This window comes from Neltuma alba, unplaced genomic scaffold (assembly GCF_004799145.2).
Source record: "Neltuma alba isolate B1F8T4 unplaced genomic scaffold, ASM479914v2 tig00011279_pilon, whole genome shotgun sequence".
Lineage (NCBI taxonomy): Eukaryota > Viridiplantae > Streptophyta > Magnoliopsida > Fabales > Fabaceae > Neltuma > Neltuma alba.
In genome coordinates this window covers 13500-29592 of record NW_021635988.1, presented here as the reverse complement: position 1 = coordinate 29592, position 16093 = coordinate 13500, and the positions used below count along the sequence as shown (strand labels likewise).

General features: G+C 32.8%; 1 protein-coding gene across 1 annotated transcript; it reads right to left on the bottom strand.

Annotated features, from left to right (window-relative positions):
- Window positions 1-801: 801 nt before the first annotated feature.
- LOC114711146 (plasma membrane ATPase 4-like) lies at window positions 802-7375 on the bottom strand. Its single transcript, XM_028895497.1, has 16 exons — window positions 7132-7375; window positions 5382-5501; window positions 5042-5278; window positions 4038-4799; window positions 3832-3954; window positions 3645-3749; window positions 3396-3540; window positions 3141-3305; window positions 2811-3049; window positions 2693-2725; window positions 2513-2594; window positions 2234-2394; window positions 1966-2139; window positions 1688-1870; window positions 1423-1604; window positions 802-1287 (listed from the first exon to the last, which is right to left on the bottom strand). The coding sequence occupies exons 1-16, from the start codon at window positions 7186-7188 to the stop codon at window positions 1191-1193; spliced, it is 2865 nt and encodes a 954-aa protein (XP_028751330.1). The 5' UTR covers window positions 7189-7375; the 3' UTR covers window positions 802-1190.
- Window positions 7376-16093: the final 8718 nt, after the last annotated feature.

The following is a 16093-nucleotide window of genomic DNA, read 5'->3' as shown; positions in this document are numbered from 1 at the left end:
GACTTAATAACTTATTTTTTTTCTAAGGAGAAAAAATTATCTAATAAAATTTAATTATTTTAATTTATTATTTTCTTAAATTTATCAAATTGTATACATATAATATACTACTTTTGTTCTTTAATATAAGACCCCAATAAACTAATTTGAAGAGATTAAGAAAGCTAAATAAAATATCATATTAATATCATGTAATATAGAACGCTACTATTTAATAAAGTTTATATCCTTTTTAGTTATTTTGCATCTAAATTTATTTTTTTTATTAATCATCCAAACAAGTTTCAGTTTTTTCAACTGACTTTTTATAAACATAAATCACATTACACTAACTAATTTTTACTTTAATTTAAAGTTTACAAAAATCAATTGGACCAAAAATCAGTTTTGCCACTACTAATCTAATTCCACCCTTACATGAGCCAACTGTATTTGCTTTATTTCTGTAGTGTTCTTTGTTGAAAGCAAAAGATTATTTGGTTGGTTTTGAATCAGTGCCTTGAAAACCAAAAAGACCATTTTTTTTAACTTTGAGTTGATATCCATTAATGTGATCAAAACCATGAAAAATATCCTCAAAAATATTAACGTACTGGCTATGAGCCAAGTACTTCTTATACTTTCATTTTTTAAGAAGGAAAAAAACTGGGTGAGGCATGCTTGGACGGTAAAAGGAATAGCCATTAGCTCTTGAAAGGCTCCAAACAAGGTAATCTCTGACGTTTTTGTAAGTTTTGATTAAGATATGAAGCTTATGAAGCTCTATGAACTTTACTCTACCGCAAATACCAACAAAATGGCTTCAATATTGCGCATAGGCAAGCATATAAAGGAGAATTTAATTAGAGAGAACTTTCGAACACAGTGATGCTCAAGTAATTTCCATAAACTTTTATTCTCCCACGTCAAAAAAAAATCCTAACATCAAGTTCTTCATCATCATCTTCGATATGATTGCGAAGAAGACACAGGACTTGGGAAGAGAAGGCAAAACGAAGGCATATGCGGAAACAAGAAACAAAAAAGGGAAGGAAAAAAAAAAAGGTAAACAGATTAGGAGAGCTATTACACAGAGACGTTCTCTCCCTACTATGAAGTAGGTAGGCCTTGTCCTTGTACTTCGTTTCAGGTTTGCCTTTGAACCTCTGGCCGTTTTGCTATCTGCATATAAATCTTATCAAGCTGTTTTCTTACACAGTGTAGTGCTGCTGGATTGTGTCAATGTCCAGCCCTTTCAGCTTCACCACTGATTCAACATGACCCTTGAGCGTGTGAAGCTCGCGAAGCCTGAAATCACAAGAACAAAGCCAATTATAATCAACCTCGTACAGTGTTTTTTTTGGGTTCATGTTGTGGCAGTAAACTATGATTTGATTAAAATCTCATAATACTATTCATATTTATGTTGTGGGGTTGGTTTACCTTGCAACTTCAGCTCTTCTCTTGGCCTGCTCAGCAATCTCAGAGAGCTCTCTGTAGTTGTTCTTATCATTGAAGATGCTAGAAGTTTCTGGAGGTTGAAGTCCATGGAGGGTTCTCTGAGCAAGTGCCCATTGAGCCTCTCTCTCCTCTTTTCCATAGTCTTTCTTGGTGGTGAAGGCAGTCTGTGATGCATTTCAGAAAAAAATTAGTCAAATCTGGCCACCAAAATTGCATTTAAGGATGACAGAAAGTAAAATTTACGTACCTTGTTTTCTAGTAGGTTGTTCCATGCCTTGCCACTTAGGATGTAACGGATAGCGAATTTTAAGAAGTCAAGTGGAACATAGAAGACAATACTGTAGAGCCAGACCACTCCCGCCCAACCCCACCCAATTCCTTTGATCCTTGCAAATCCCCAGTTGGCATATACTGCTATGAAAGTAGCAATCTGCAAGTTCATTGAGTTCAAAATTTACTCCAACCTTCTTCTCTGATCATATCCGTACAGAAACATGCAAGTTTATATTAACTTCATATCCTTACCAGCTGAGCAATAATGAAGGCACTCATTAAAAGCAATCCAGGGCGTTCAACATAGGACCAACTACGAGAACGGGTCACAAATATAAGAGCCTGGCTCACTATACTGACTTGTAGGTACAAAGCAGACATCATTTCATGTTCACTGTCATTCAGAGGTCTAACTTTGAATTTGTCCTGGGATGATAAATTACATGTGTTGTTAAGAATTTGAGTCAAAAGAACTATAAATTTAGGAACCGGTAGAGTAATATGAACATCTTTTTCTTACGTGGAAGAAGTCAGTTTCTTTCATTGCCCAGAAAAATATGACAGTCATCAGAGCCAGGTAACCTCCAAGCACAACCCCAGTGGCAAAAATTTCTTTCAGTTTCCAACTGTCAGGCAAGGGAGATGGCTTCACTCTGTCTTTTGAAATTGTCATGATTGTTCCTGATAGAAGAATCACACAGTTGATATATTAGATATCCATTTTCAATCAAGAAAGGGATAAGGTACACAATGTGAAGAAGCCTATATATTTCAAAGGCATATTTGTTCAGGATTTTACCGTCATTTAGAATGGCAATAATCAAAACCATGAAAGGAGAGAAGTCAAATTTCCATATCAATGCAATGAACAGGAAGCCAAACTGCATTAAGAAACAAAAACCATGGAAACTGATGAGTATCCGTTCCTTATCATAAAGAATTATGCTTAACTATAGTCTTTATTGTAGCTTTTGCTTACCACTATACGTATAGTGATGGAGACTGCATAGATCTGCAATACAAGTAATATAATGTGTGAGGATAGTGCTGATTTTACAAGATAGAGAGAGAGGAAGAAAGGGACAAGAGAAACTAACAGTGTAGTTTTTCATTCTTTGAAAAATAGCTCTGCTAGTCAAGACTGCACTAATGATGACACTCAACCCAGGTTCAGTCAAGACAATATCAGAAGCACCTCTTGCAGCATCGGTTGCATCAGCTACTGCAATACCGATATCTGCCTTCTTCAAAGCAGGAGCATCATTGACACCATCACCAGTCATTCCACAAATGTGCTTCCTCTCTTGCAATTTCCTCACGATTTCATATTTGTGCTCTGTGAAGAACAGCAATAGATAACATAAAGGTCAGGACTAGCACAATTGTTTTGAGTGAAAGCAGAAACAAAATCGTTAAAGAGAATGAACCTGGAAATACTCCAGCAAATCCATCTGCCTTCTCAATCAACTCTTCCACAGGAAGTGATGCAATATTTGCATCTTTATCTTGACCAAGCAAGGAAGCAGATGGGTACATGTTTGTTCCCATGCCAAGTCTCCTTCCTGTCTCTTTTGCTATGGCTAGTTGATCACCTGGAGGTCAAAAAGCAATACAAGATATCAGATTGAGAATTGAGAAAGCATGGAAATAAATGCACATCCTGCATTACAGAAGATACACACCAGTTATCATCTTGACATTTACTCCGAGGTTAAGAGCTCTTCGAATGGTTTCAGCACTGTCATGCCTAGGAGGGTCAAACAGTGACAACACCCCGACAAACTGCCATGGAGCACCAGGGCTTTCTTTCGTTCTCTCAGGAACTTCCTGCACAAGTGACACAAGCGAACCAATAAGGCATTTGTTTTGTAGAGTGAAATAAATATACCAAGACAAACTCTCAACTTGATTTCATGAAAACTAATAAGAACCTGTCTTGCAACAGCAAGTGAACGAAGGCCTCTTTCTGCAAACTTGTCAATAATAGCATGGACCTTCTTCTTAGCGTCTTCCCTTAGGTTGCACAGGTTCATGATCTGTTGAGCAAAACAAAACATTAATGATATCAATTACTTAACCATAATTCTTCTCAAACCACAAACTGAACCATCAGGTTACCTGCTCTGGTGCACCTTTGCTTGCCCGGTGCCAACTTCCATCAGCTTCAATGTAAGTCAAAGCAGTTCTCTTGTCAACAGGATTGAATGGGAAAAAATGCACCTCTCTGATCCCAGCCCTTGCCTGCACATTACTCAGACATGTTAAATACAATCATTCACACAAACATGTATGGTTCTTACATCAGCTGAAGAGAAGTAATATACCTCTTTCGGGTCAGCAAGCGTTCCGACAATGGCAGCATCAATGGCGTCCTGGTTTTCGATTCTAGAGGCCCTTGCAGCAAGAAGCATCACATGTTCCTTGTCCACACCCTTTACAAAGACCTCAATTAAGTTCTTATCAACACTAAGTTTGTTAAGGGTGAGTGTCCCGGTCTTGTCACTGCAAAGAACATCCATACCAGCCATCTCTTCAATGGCAGTCATACGCTTGGTGATGGCACCTTGCTGAGAGAGCCTATGAGAACCAATGGCCATGGTCACAGACAACACAGTAGGCATAGCAATTGGGATTCCTCCAATCAGGAGGACCAAGAGGTTTTCAACTCCATCTCTGTACTTTCTGTGTTGGATAGGATACATGACTATGATCTCAGTCAACATTCCAACAGCAATGGAGCAAATGCAGAAGTTCCCTATTGCTGTGAGAACCTTCTGGAAATGCCCAACTTGGTTGGTGCTGTCCACAAGATGAGCCGCCTTCCCAAAGAATGTGTGGACACCAGTAGCAATAACGACAGCTTCAATTTCACCTTGTTTGCAAGTTGATCCAGAGAAGACTTCATCTCCAGGGTTCTTGGTCACAGGAAGAGACTCTCCTGTCAGAGCAGATTGATCAATCTTCAACGGGTCACCCTCAAGAAGGCGAGCATCAGCAGGAATAATGTCACCAAGTTTAACACTTATGATGTCTCCAGGAACCAGAATTGAAGCTTCTTCCTCAGTCCATTTCCCATCTCTAAGAACCTGTCAAAAGTAACTTTAATTAATCTCATGCAATTCCTCAAATAATTCAATACATTATACATGCTTGTCCCAACTAAAAAGTTAACACTTCAGTTTCCTTGTCAGGAAATTGAACTAAAAAGTCTTCTTCCTGCTACTTCTTCACAACATTTTCATATCATTCTCTACAAAAATGTTATTCTCATGGAAACTTTGAGTCACACTAGACCAACATAGGGATGATATAAAAATACTTTTATTACCTTTGTCTTAGGAGCAAGGCTAGCCATAAGAGCTGCAGCAGCATTCCCAGCATTGTTTTCTTCAATGAAACTGATAGTGGAGTTGATCAGCAACAAACATACAATACCCACAAAGTCCTCCCAATCTGGGGGCCTTCCGTCACCATTTGCCAGGGCAATCGCCATAATTGCAGCAGCTTCCATAACCCATGACAGAGGATTCCACATAAACCCGAGAAACTTGAGGAATTTGCTTTCCTGCAACAGTTTTTTTTTTTTTTTTTAAACAGGAGTTAGCATCATAAATCAGTGGCATATGTAAAAATTCTGTTTTGGAGAAGTAATTAGCCATTGATCGGACCTTCTTCTCTTCGAGTTTGTTGGGTCCAAATATCTGAAGCCGGTTGGCTCCTTCCTCGGAGGATAAACCTTCTCTGGTACATTTCAATTGCTCAAACACTTCGTCTATGGGAATACGTTCCTATAAACAAGTAACATTAGAAACATAGGATTATTTCTAGTCCCCTTTCAAGACTTCCATTTGCATCTTCCTCCCCAAGAGAGAGCGTCGCAAAGACAGTGACACAAACACAAAACATCAGAGTGAAGGAAACATGTGACATGATACAGCACATATGTTTCTGATACTTGATATAACATGGTATATGATGCGATTCTCTTTCTGATATAGATTGCATTTTTCGGTTCTAACAGACAGTATCATTCAAGAACTTGTAATATAAAGGAAGCCACTGATCACAGAATCAGACATAATACAGAGTATGGGAAATGATAATACTAAGAGTGCATCTGGGTCTGCTCTAATGAGCATAAAAATATGGTACGACCAATAACTTATTTTGAGTAACTTTACACAGTAATAATTAAATAAATATAATATAAAAAAATTTTGTTTAATGAAGCACAAAAATTATTTTTTTTGGAGGAATTGCCAAAATCTAGATTTGATTTCTAAATTTTGTTGTCGTGTTTACAACAAAATTTCCACTTCCAGCCCAAATCAGTCTTTTCCTTTCTGACGGCGGGATTATCTCGTATGCTTACATAATATATTTCCCTTTTCTTCTAAGAAAAAAACTCTACTTTAGATTAACGGCATGCGTGTATTGGGCAACGGCCATAAAAGGACGAGCCAGCCAATCACGAGCCGTTGACTATCGGGCCACGCAGTATGGGGTGGGACATAGCCACTCTCTCTCCATGTGATTGGAGCGTGTAATTCACGCGCAAAACCGATCACGGTTTGGATAATAGCCGTTTGGTTAAATTTATAATCTTCACGGCACGGAATGACGAAAATGTTAGGTTGGCCTGGCCCTGGGGCGGGTCTCCAAGAAAACAGGCAGAGATCTGAGGGCAAAACGGACAAGTAAAACGGTGGACCCTGTGGTGTCAGGCAGAGTCAGGACCGTTGAACGTGAGGGTTCCCATAAAAGGACGGTTCATCAGGTGGCTCTTTCCAGGAATGAAAAAGCCAGCGTACTACGGCTTAAGTACTTCAAATTTCGTTCTCCAACAGGTAATAAAGTTAATTAGAAGAATCCAAAGTTAAAATCTCATCCTCAACGACTTGGGGAAAGAAAAATTAAGCGACTAGAACTCTTTTTGGTTGAACTCTCTCTCTCTCTCTCTCTCTCTGTGTTTTTTAACCTTGCAGGGAATTAACAGAAACGAACATGTTTGGTGGCAGGGAAAATGATGGGTCAGGATTGTGAGTTGTGGAACATGTGTAGCTGTCTTTGTCCAGGCATGTTTAGCTGATTTTCATGTGACTGGGTTCCTTATTTTTGTCCACAAAGAAAATAATGTGAGAGATCCATGGAAGAATTTATTCAGAAAAAAGAAAGCAAGAATTTTTCCGAGACAGAGCATGGCTTTGCTTGCAGAAACAGACCATGAGAACAGAACAGAGACGCAGTTGAAACTAACTGAACGTGTCGATCGATATGATTAAAAAGAGAAGTGAAGTGAAAAATACCAAGCAACGAAGGCAACCAAGGAGGGTTATTGAAGAGATCACGAAAGCAGAGAAGAGATAGTAGAAAGCAGCAAAGAGTGTAGAAGAGAAAAGAAGGAAGGAAGAGGCATACCAGATCAACGGCCTCGTTCTTGATCTCGTCAAGGCTGATTGCCTTGTCTCCCCCCATGAGTGATCAAACAGAGTAAACACCAGTAAGAAGATGAAGATGAATGAATATTTATGAACTGAAAAGAGAGGGGATATATATATATAGTAGGAAGGTGGAAGCAGTGAAGAAGCAGGGGAGGTGGGTTGGGAAGAAGAATAAGGAAGTAGGAAGGTGGAAGAAGCAAGACGGGGTTGGAAATGTGCCATGGGTTATATAGTAGGTACTTGGATTGTTTAAAAAATGCTTTTAAAAAGTACTACCTCCTGTCCTTAATATAAGATCCTGTTTAATTTTTATTTTGGTCCTAAATATAAGACCCCAATTCACTTTATCTTTTATATTTATACATTTTTTTAAAGCAACCCTTCTAATAATAATAGTTCTAGTTAATACATTTGATTAGTAACGATATTTTAGGAAAGACAACACCTATTTAGGACAAATAACTAACTCAACTTACTTCCTTAATCTTCTCAAATTAGTCAACTGACTCTTATAATTAAGATCGAAGGTAGTATTTTCTTTTTAAATCGATACAAACCTTTTTATATATTTACTTCATACTAATATACTGTAAAAATATTTTTAAAATCATGGTTTTGTTTTCATTTAAACGTCTAAACATCTCAGTTCAGAATGATGCTTCTTATATTAGACTTTCCTCTCTCTCTCTCTCTCTCACTCATCACCTCTCCCTTGTCGCTACTTCCCTACTTGCCACCCATTTTGACCTCTTTTTTTAAATTTCTCAATTCTACCCCATCTTTTTTTCCAATCCAATATCTCTAATTTAAAATTATTTATTTCAAGCTATATTATCCCCCCATTTTAAATGCATATGATTTTACTGGAGAATTAGTTTTGATTCTAAATATAAAATTTTAATTTATTTTATCTTGAAAATCTTTCATTTTCTCTCAAATTAATTTAATAAAGTGACATATAATATAATATAATATAATTTTATATTATACAGGAGTATTTTAAAAGGACATGTCATTTGCTAAAATTAAATAACTTATTAGTCTTTTTAAATGTATTTAAATTAATTAAATAACTCTTGAGAGAGGAGTAATCTTTGTATCCATTAGATTTAAATTTGATCCTACGGTTGATTGCTAGTGTTGTGAACTCTATTTTATTTTGTCGGAAATAGTGTTTGAGATGAGCTAATGATTTTCTATAAATTTTATGTTGCGTATAAAATTGTTCTTTTGAAATATTCTAATTATTTGATCAAGCATGTGCGGCTAAAAACCTATCTAAGGTACGTATATAACTGTGAGTGACATGCCTTCAATCTTACTCTATCATTATACGAGGTGTGAAATGTATTAATACTCCTCCGACCCTTAATATAAGACTTAATTCTTGGGTTAGTTTTAGTTCTAAATATAATATTCATTTCTCATATTTATTAATTTTTTTAAATTACTCCTATGAATACTCCCTCAACCATAATCAAATAGAAGAGAGAAAGGGGGTATTAAGAAAGATGATTATGGTGTTTTAGAAAAATGTGTCACATTTCTTATAATTAACTAACTTAACTAATTTTATTAATCTAATCAAATTTATTAAATGGGTTTTATATTAAGGACTGGACGAGTATATTTAAACATAGTTATTAAAGGTCAAAATTCATATTTTAAAGAATATTATATTATTTATCCAATCAAAATTCATTAATTTGTATGCTCTATAATACTCCCCCAGCTGTTCTATATGAGAGAAGCAAACAATTAACTTAAGAAGATTTTAAAAAAAATTGAAAGCATTTACTTTTCTACAAGTATTTCACAAAGTGTAATTTTTATGCAAAAATGTCCCAATTAGTTTTGAACTTTCATCAAATATTTAATAACAGTAATATATCAAAAACAATTTAGTACTATATTTTATGAAGGGTGAAGGAAATTTGGGGAGCGACAGTTAGTAAATGATAAGTTTAATATTTTAAAAAAATTAATTGAATTATTTTAAACAGTATTATTAGGGATTAATCAGTGGGTAATTAAAGAATGATGAATGAAATAATAAATTAGGGTTGAAAATTAAAACAGGAATTAATGCGTGAGATGCGGCTCGAGGGGTCGCGGCTGGGAAGACGCCAGGGGGACATAATAATAGAGGCCACGTGGCGGAACATGTTTAAGCCCAAACAAAACATCTCAGTTTCATATGATTCAATCAAAACCCAAACATGCTTCTTTCCCTAATCCTATGGGTCCCACCCTACGCTCCACTTCATCATTATTACCCTCTCCCCATTTCCTCTACGGCTCTACCTATCAATAGAGAGATTGGAATCTTACATAGAAGTAAAATAGGGTTCAAATTCTTACTTAAAAATTATTTTTAATTAAAAAAACCTGTGTGTGGGAAAACAAATAGTGATACCCCGCTTCATTGTTTTTCTTGTTCTCATTTTCTTAAGAAAAAAAATATTATGTTTTAATTATTAATATAAGAATTACTCAACTAATTTATATAGATTTAAAAAGTTAAATAAATTAGTTTATTATAACAAATATAGTCTCTCTAAAACACCCATGCACGTAGTATAATATTAGATTATATATCTGTTTATAAGTTAGATAAATTAATGGAAAAATATCAGAAAAAGCCCTTGGAATATATCGAATTCCAGATTGGGTCCTTAAATTTCAAAAATGACAGAATGGGCCATTGACCCAATCTGTCATTTGTGAAATTAAGGCGAATTGACAATTTTGCCCCTGACTAAACAAAAGTGAATAGTTATTCTCTAAACAAATCTAGGTAACGCTTACACTGTTCTAGTGATTACAAGATTAGTTGTAGTTAATAATAAAGTACCTGACAATAATAAGATACCTGATTATGAAAAAATGAGTAGTTATTCTCTACACAAATCTAAGTAATGCTTATATTGTTCTAGTGATTACAAAATTAGTTGTAGTTAATAACAAGATACTTGACTATGAAAAAGTGAGTAGTTATTCGCTACACGAATCTAGGTAATGTTTATATTGTTTTAGTGATTACAAAATTAGTTGTAGTTAATAACAAGACACCTGATTATGAAAAAGTGAATTGTTATTTGCTACACGAATCTAAGTAACGCCTAAACCCTTATAGTGATTCCTTAAATCATTGTAGTGAATGAATACAAATGAGGGCAAAATTGTCAATTCTTTTTTATTTTACAAATGACACATTGGGTCACTGACCTTTTCTGTCATTTTCGAAATTCCAGGACCCAATCTGAAATTTCCTATATTCCAAAGATTTTTTTTGGGATTTTCCCTAAATTAATTTAAAGAAATAATAAATTTAAAAATAAAATAATTTAAAATTTTATATTTATAAGGAAATTCAATTCAGAATTACTTCTTATATTAGATAACGCAAAAGTAAACGGTTAATTATTTCATCCTCTGTGTGTATATGATAGGATTTGACTTGAGTTGGGGGATTAAGGCAATCCAGGCTTGATTTCGCTGAAATTTTATTGTATCTTTAATTTTTAATACAAGATCTTGTTTAATTGTTATTTTAACCGTAAATATAATATCTCAATTTATTTTATTTTTCATATTTATTTTTTCTCAAGATAGTTCTTCTAATAATGACAGTTCTAACTCATAAATTTGATTAGCAAGAATAGCTTAGAAAAAACAACACTTATTTATTATAAATAACTAACTTAACTTATTTTCTTAATCTACTCAAATTAGTCAACTTTAAGACCAAAGTAAGTAATATTTACAATTATGGGCTGATTTTATCTGATTTGGCTTTTAATGGCTAATATTCCAAACATAATCTCCCTCCCCCCTTTTCTGAATATATAATTATTGACCACTTATATGACCATGAGAAGTCCCATTTTATTTTTAATTCTATTCGTATTCATGATCACTTCCCCAGTTATACATTATTATTATTATTGAACACTTCAAATTGGCAAATGTCAAAGATTTTACGTATTCGCCAGCTCACGCTCGCGTCTCATTCTTCTTCATGTTCTCATTTCATTACATGCAGTGCAGTATTTTAAGAAAAAAAGTATAAAAAAAATGACACTTTTTTCTTACTATTATTATTGAACGCATTATGCTTAATATTATACTCCTCCGGTCCTTAATATAGGACCCAATTCTTGAGTTAGTTTTGGTCCTAAATATAAGACCCATTTCTCATATTTATCAATTTTCTCTAAATTACCCCTATGGATACTCCCTCAACCATAATCAAGTAAAAGAAGGAGAATGAGGTATTAAAAAATATGATTATGGTGTTTTAGGAAAAATGTGTCACTTTTCTTATGATTAACTAACTTACCTAACTTCCTTAATCTAATCAAATTAGTTAAATGGGTCTTATATTAAGGACCGGAGGAGTATTATCATTTCAATAAACGATTAAATAGGATCCCTAAGATGAAACGCACCGTACGTCTTTTAGGGTTTACTGGTAGTTTAACGGCATTCTTATTTCGAGTTTATTCGATTCATCAATACAATTTCTTTTTTAAAAAAAACGTTTGAATTATAATGACTTGTATGGCATATAATATTATAGAATCCTAAAATACTCCTAAATTCCTTCAAATCATCAAATTATTGTAGAGTTTCATGGGCCTTGAATATAAATAATTGAAGCAGTTAAAATTAATCCGGCCGCCAAGATTTAAAGTAAAGACAAAATTTATTGGCCTAAAAGTCTAATACCCAACGTGTTAGACAATATATCGAGAATTTGCGTTTCTTAGATTTTTATTCATTTTTAAATGAAATTCACTTTGACGTGGTTGACCACCCCGCTAAAGTTTGGTTTTTGGGGCTGGGTTTTTTTTGGGGGGGGGGGGGGGTGGTGGGGGTGGTTATCATTTTTAGATTTGTCGAAAATTAACTTTTTTCCCCCACAAATATCCTCAATTTAATGTTTGAACTTCTATTACTTAATGGCTCTAAATTACCACTTCTTCTTTTTTTTTTTAATACACTAGCTTTAATATATCTAACATAAAGCTACTCCAAAAAAAAAAAACAACCAAATTCTTTATATAAGAGCTAATTAGAAATTAGATTTAGATTTGGTTTTAAATATAAAATCTCAATTCACTTTATTTTTTAAATTTATAATGTTTTCTCTAAAATATTTCTACTGATTTTAAGAGGTTCCCGTCAAGAGAGTTATTTTTAATGCACATGATTAAATAGGGTAATTTATGAAAGTTAACCTATATCTGTTACAAATGACCAACTTAAATAATTTTCTTAAACTTTCTAAATTAGTTATATAGCTCTTATATTAATAGCCAATGTAGTATATATTGATGGGTTCAATATCATATTTTAACACAAAAGTTTTTAATATATTCAGACTCTGCTGTTTTAATTTTTTTTAACATGTGATTTTTCTGTTTATTCCTATATTAAGTAAATCCATTTTCATTCACTTGACTTCAATACAAACTTCACCTTCCTTTTTTTTTTATTTTTATAGCTGGGTCAACCCTTCAAACCACATTTTGCCGGCTATCAGAAAAGACAAGGAAAATAAAAAGAAAATGGCACCCTGATTACGTTACATATTCGTGGAATATTAATAGGAAACCACATTGATTAATTAATGATTTGAGAAATTAAGCCAAGAAGTTGAAGACTAGCATATTTTTGCTTTTTTTCTAATTTTGCATTTCTATTACAAAATTGGCTGAAATTTTGTGAAAACGAAAAGTTTTATTGGCAATTTAAAAAATTTTAAAATTTCAGCTTTAGAGAGAAATTGAAAATAGCCTATTAAAATGTCGACGGCAAATTAACGATAGTGTTACCTGTCATGTTTGGATAAGATCCTAAGTTTACATTTGATATTGACATGTTCATGTGCATAAGTGTATTTAATTGTTTAAAAAAATTTTAAAAAGCGTTTTAAAATATTTTCAAATTATAATGAACAAAAAATGAAGCATTTTAAACTGTGCGTGCGTGCTTGCCTTCCTCATCATTTAGCTTTTATAATAAGCAACATGCCAACATTATTGATCAAGTTTGTCATTTAAATTAAAAAACTTAATATTCTTGCTAGTCATCAACTGAACACCAATGCGTGAAGAAATTAATTCCAATAACCATCAAGAAAAATTATTAATATATATTCAACATTATTAGATGAATCATTTTTCTCTTGAATAAAAAAATAATGAATTTTCAATCAGTATCTCACTTTAACTATTGAATTATATAGTTACATTGTTGTATTATAAAATAATGTTGGATTGTTTCAAAACAAAACTAAAACTGAGTCGACGAATTCATAAGTCAAACAAAAAACAATTATATAAGCATATATATATATATATATATATATACTTATACTGGACTTCATTCAGTCTGATAGAGCAAATAAATTAATTAACAATTATTATTGGATAATTCACTTAAAACAACATTGTGTTCTTTTCAATATTGCGTCAATGCTACATTAAAAATGCACCATTTATATCTCGATACTCTTCTTTTTTTCCTTTTCAACTTTCTCCGTCAAATTTGGTATGAGACAATATAAATAATTATCAGATAAAAAACATAAATCTGACCAACATGTTTGAAAAATATTGTAGAATTAATCGTTCAAAACAATTTGCCAATAACAATTGTAAAACAAAAGGTGCTAATATAGAAATACTTTGAAAATTGCCCTCTTCATTTTAGAAGTTAGAGTCATTTCTAATTTTGTCTTGAACAATAATTGTGTGACAATTTTGTTATATTTTTCAAATAAAATTCATTACCTAACAAAAGTTATTAGTTGGCCTATCAAAGACAAATATGTGGCCTTGCATGTGCGCACAGCCCCCACACACCCCACCTAAGTATTTAACCACTACCTGATTAAATGGATGACAAATCAATTATTTTTTTCTTAAGCAATTAATTAATAAAGTTATTTTTTTTTACATGAATACTCTCTCTTTGTTTTAAAATAAGAGTCATTTAAAATACTCACTTAACTACTTGAAAGGCAATCAGAAGACACACACATACTAAGAAAAGCTCAACTACATTTGACCAAAATATTTTTATATTAATTTTTTATTAATGAATGAAATTATCAAAACATTAATAATTTATTAGAATATTAAAGTATTAGCTATTTCAAAAATAAAACGAATTTTTGAATTAACTTTTATTTGAATGGAGAAAATATTGAAGAGAATTGGGTGCAAAATAATATTCAGACTCATCCAGATTTAGGGAGGAAATTATTTTCCTAATAAGACAATACTTACATGATATATAAATGTATAAAAATTCATGAACCCTGCTGAAAATTTCTTTGTAAGAGTTATTTCCCATTTGATGCATCACCAAACTTAAATTCAGATTAGTTCAAATCTAATGTGATTTTAAATAATTAATGGATTCAAAACAAGTTATCATGATATTTATATAAGTAATCAACAATTGGGAGTTAGGACTTTGATTTCTTGATTATAAGCTCCTATGATTCAATTATGTGTCATTTTGACTGTGTTAATTGTGAAAACCTGGTCTACAATAGACCCATTGAATAATCTCAAAGTTTTCTATTGCATCGGTAGACTATATTATTTGATTAATATATACACCCACACACTTATCAAAAAATGTTTCAACTTTTGTATGTGGCGTTTCACAATTTCCGAGCATGTGACTGCAGTATTACTTAATTTCATTTTATTGGGAATTACCTAAGGTTTTATCCGATGAATTTCAATTTATCGGACAATAACGGCAGCACTATTATTTTAACCTTGAATTGACTATCCGATATGATCCTTAATGCTCTATGTTGTCGATAGAGGCTGGCTTTATTTTTATAATTTTATTAGTTGATTATTAAGCCCTTTTGTTAGTACAATGATAATATTATTATAAATTATCATAAATATTTTGATATTCGTTTCAGGTTGAGAAGCTGCTTGTTTCTTGCACAGATAGCCAAGGAGAAATAGTTTTGTAATGCATGATGCAATTTTCTTGGCTTCTTCTTGGTCATTTCAATCCAATTAATTTAAAGTTATTAGTTACGCTAATGAAACTATCATCCCTGATAAAAGAAAGTTTAAATATTCTGAGATTGCGTCATAGTTGAAATTATGACTTATAATAAATCAATGCAATTTGGTAAATTAAAAAAATGAGTCGTGATTATCTCAACTGGTTAAATAAGATTAATCTTAAAATTTAAACTAATCAAAATAATCGTCAAACCTGAGAATTTGTGGTGCCTGGCTAGAAGCTACTAGTTTGTTCTTTAATTTATAGGAGAATGTTTGATAATAGGAGGGGCGATTGGAAGGAACAATTTAAAAATGAAAACAATTAATATTAATTGATAAATCATGAGAGCCTTCCAAACCTAACGATTGATGAGGATTAGAGATTTGGAATTCAATTTTTGGTTTTATACATCAAACTGAAAAAGAAAGAGGTTTGACTAAAATTTCGTGGACAATCTTATGCTACTTGGCACACAGGAAATAATCAAATGGCGTGCGCACCCACATATATATACTACTTTTCTGGTCCTAAATATAAAACCTTTATGTTAGTGTGTATAAGGATTTTATATTTTGAATCAGAGGAGTATTTTATTGATTGATGTGAGGTGATTTGTATTTATTCAATAACTATACTTAAATTTTACGACATCGATCCCCAAGAAATTTTTATTTACCTTGATTGGATCTATATATATCTTCTTTGTCAATATATGAATATAGTTATACAAATTATATGAGCCGGAAATTCATTTTAAATTTTGCGTAAATACACAAAATTAACTCTAACTACAGGAAAATAACAACTCAAGACCGTAAAAAAAAGGAGCCGCCAACATAAAATGTATCACTTCGCATCTCTCTCTCTCTTCTTTCAACTTGGAAACT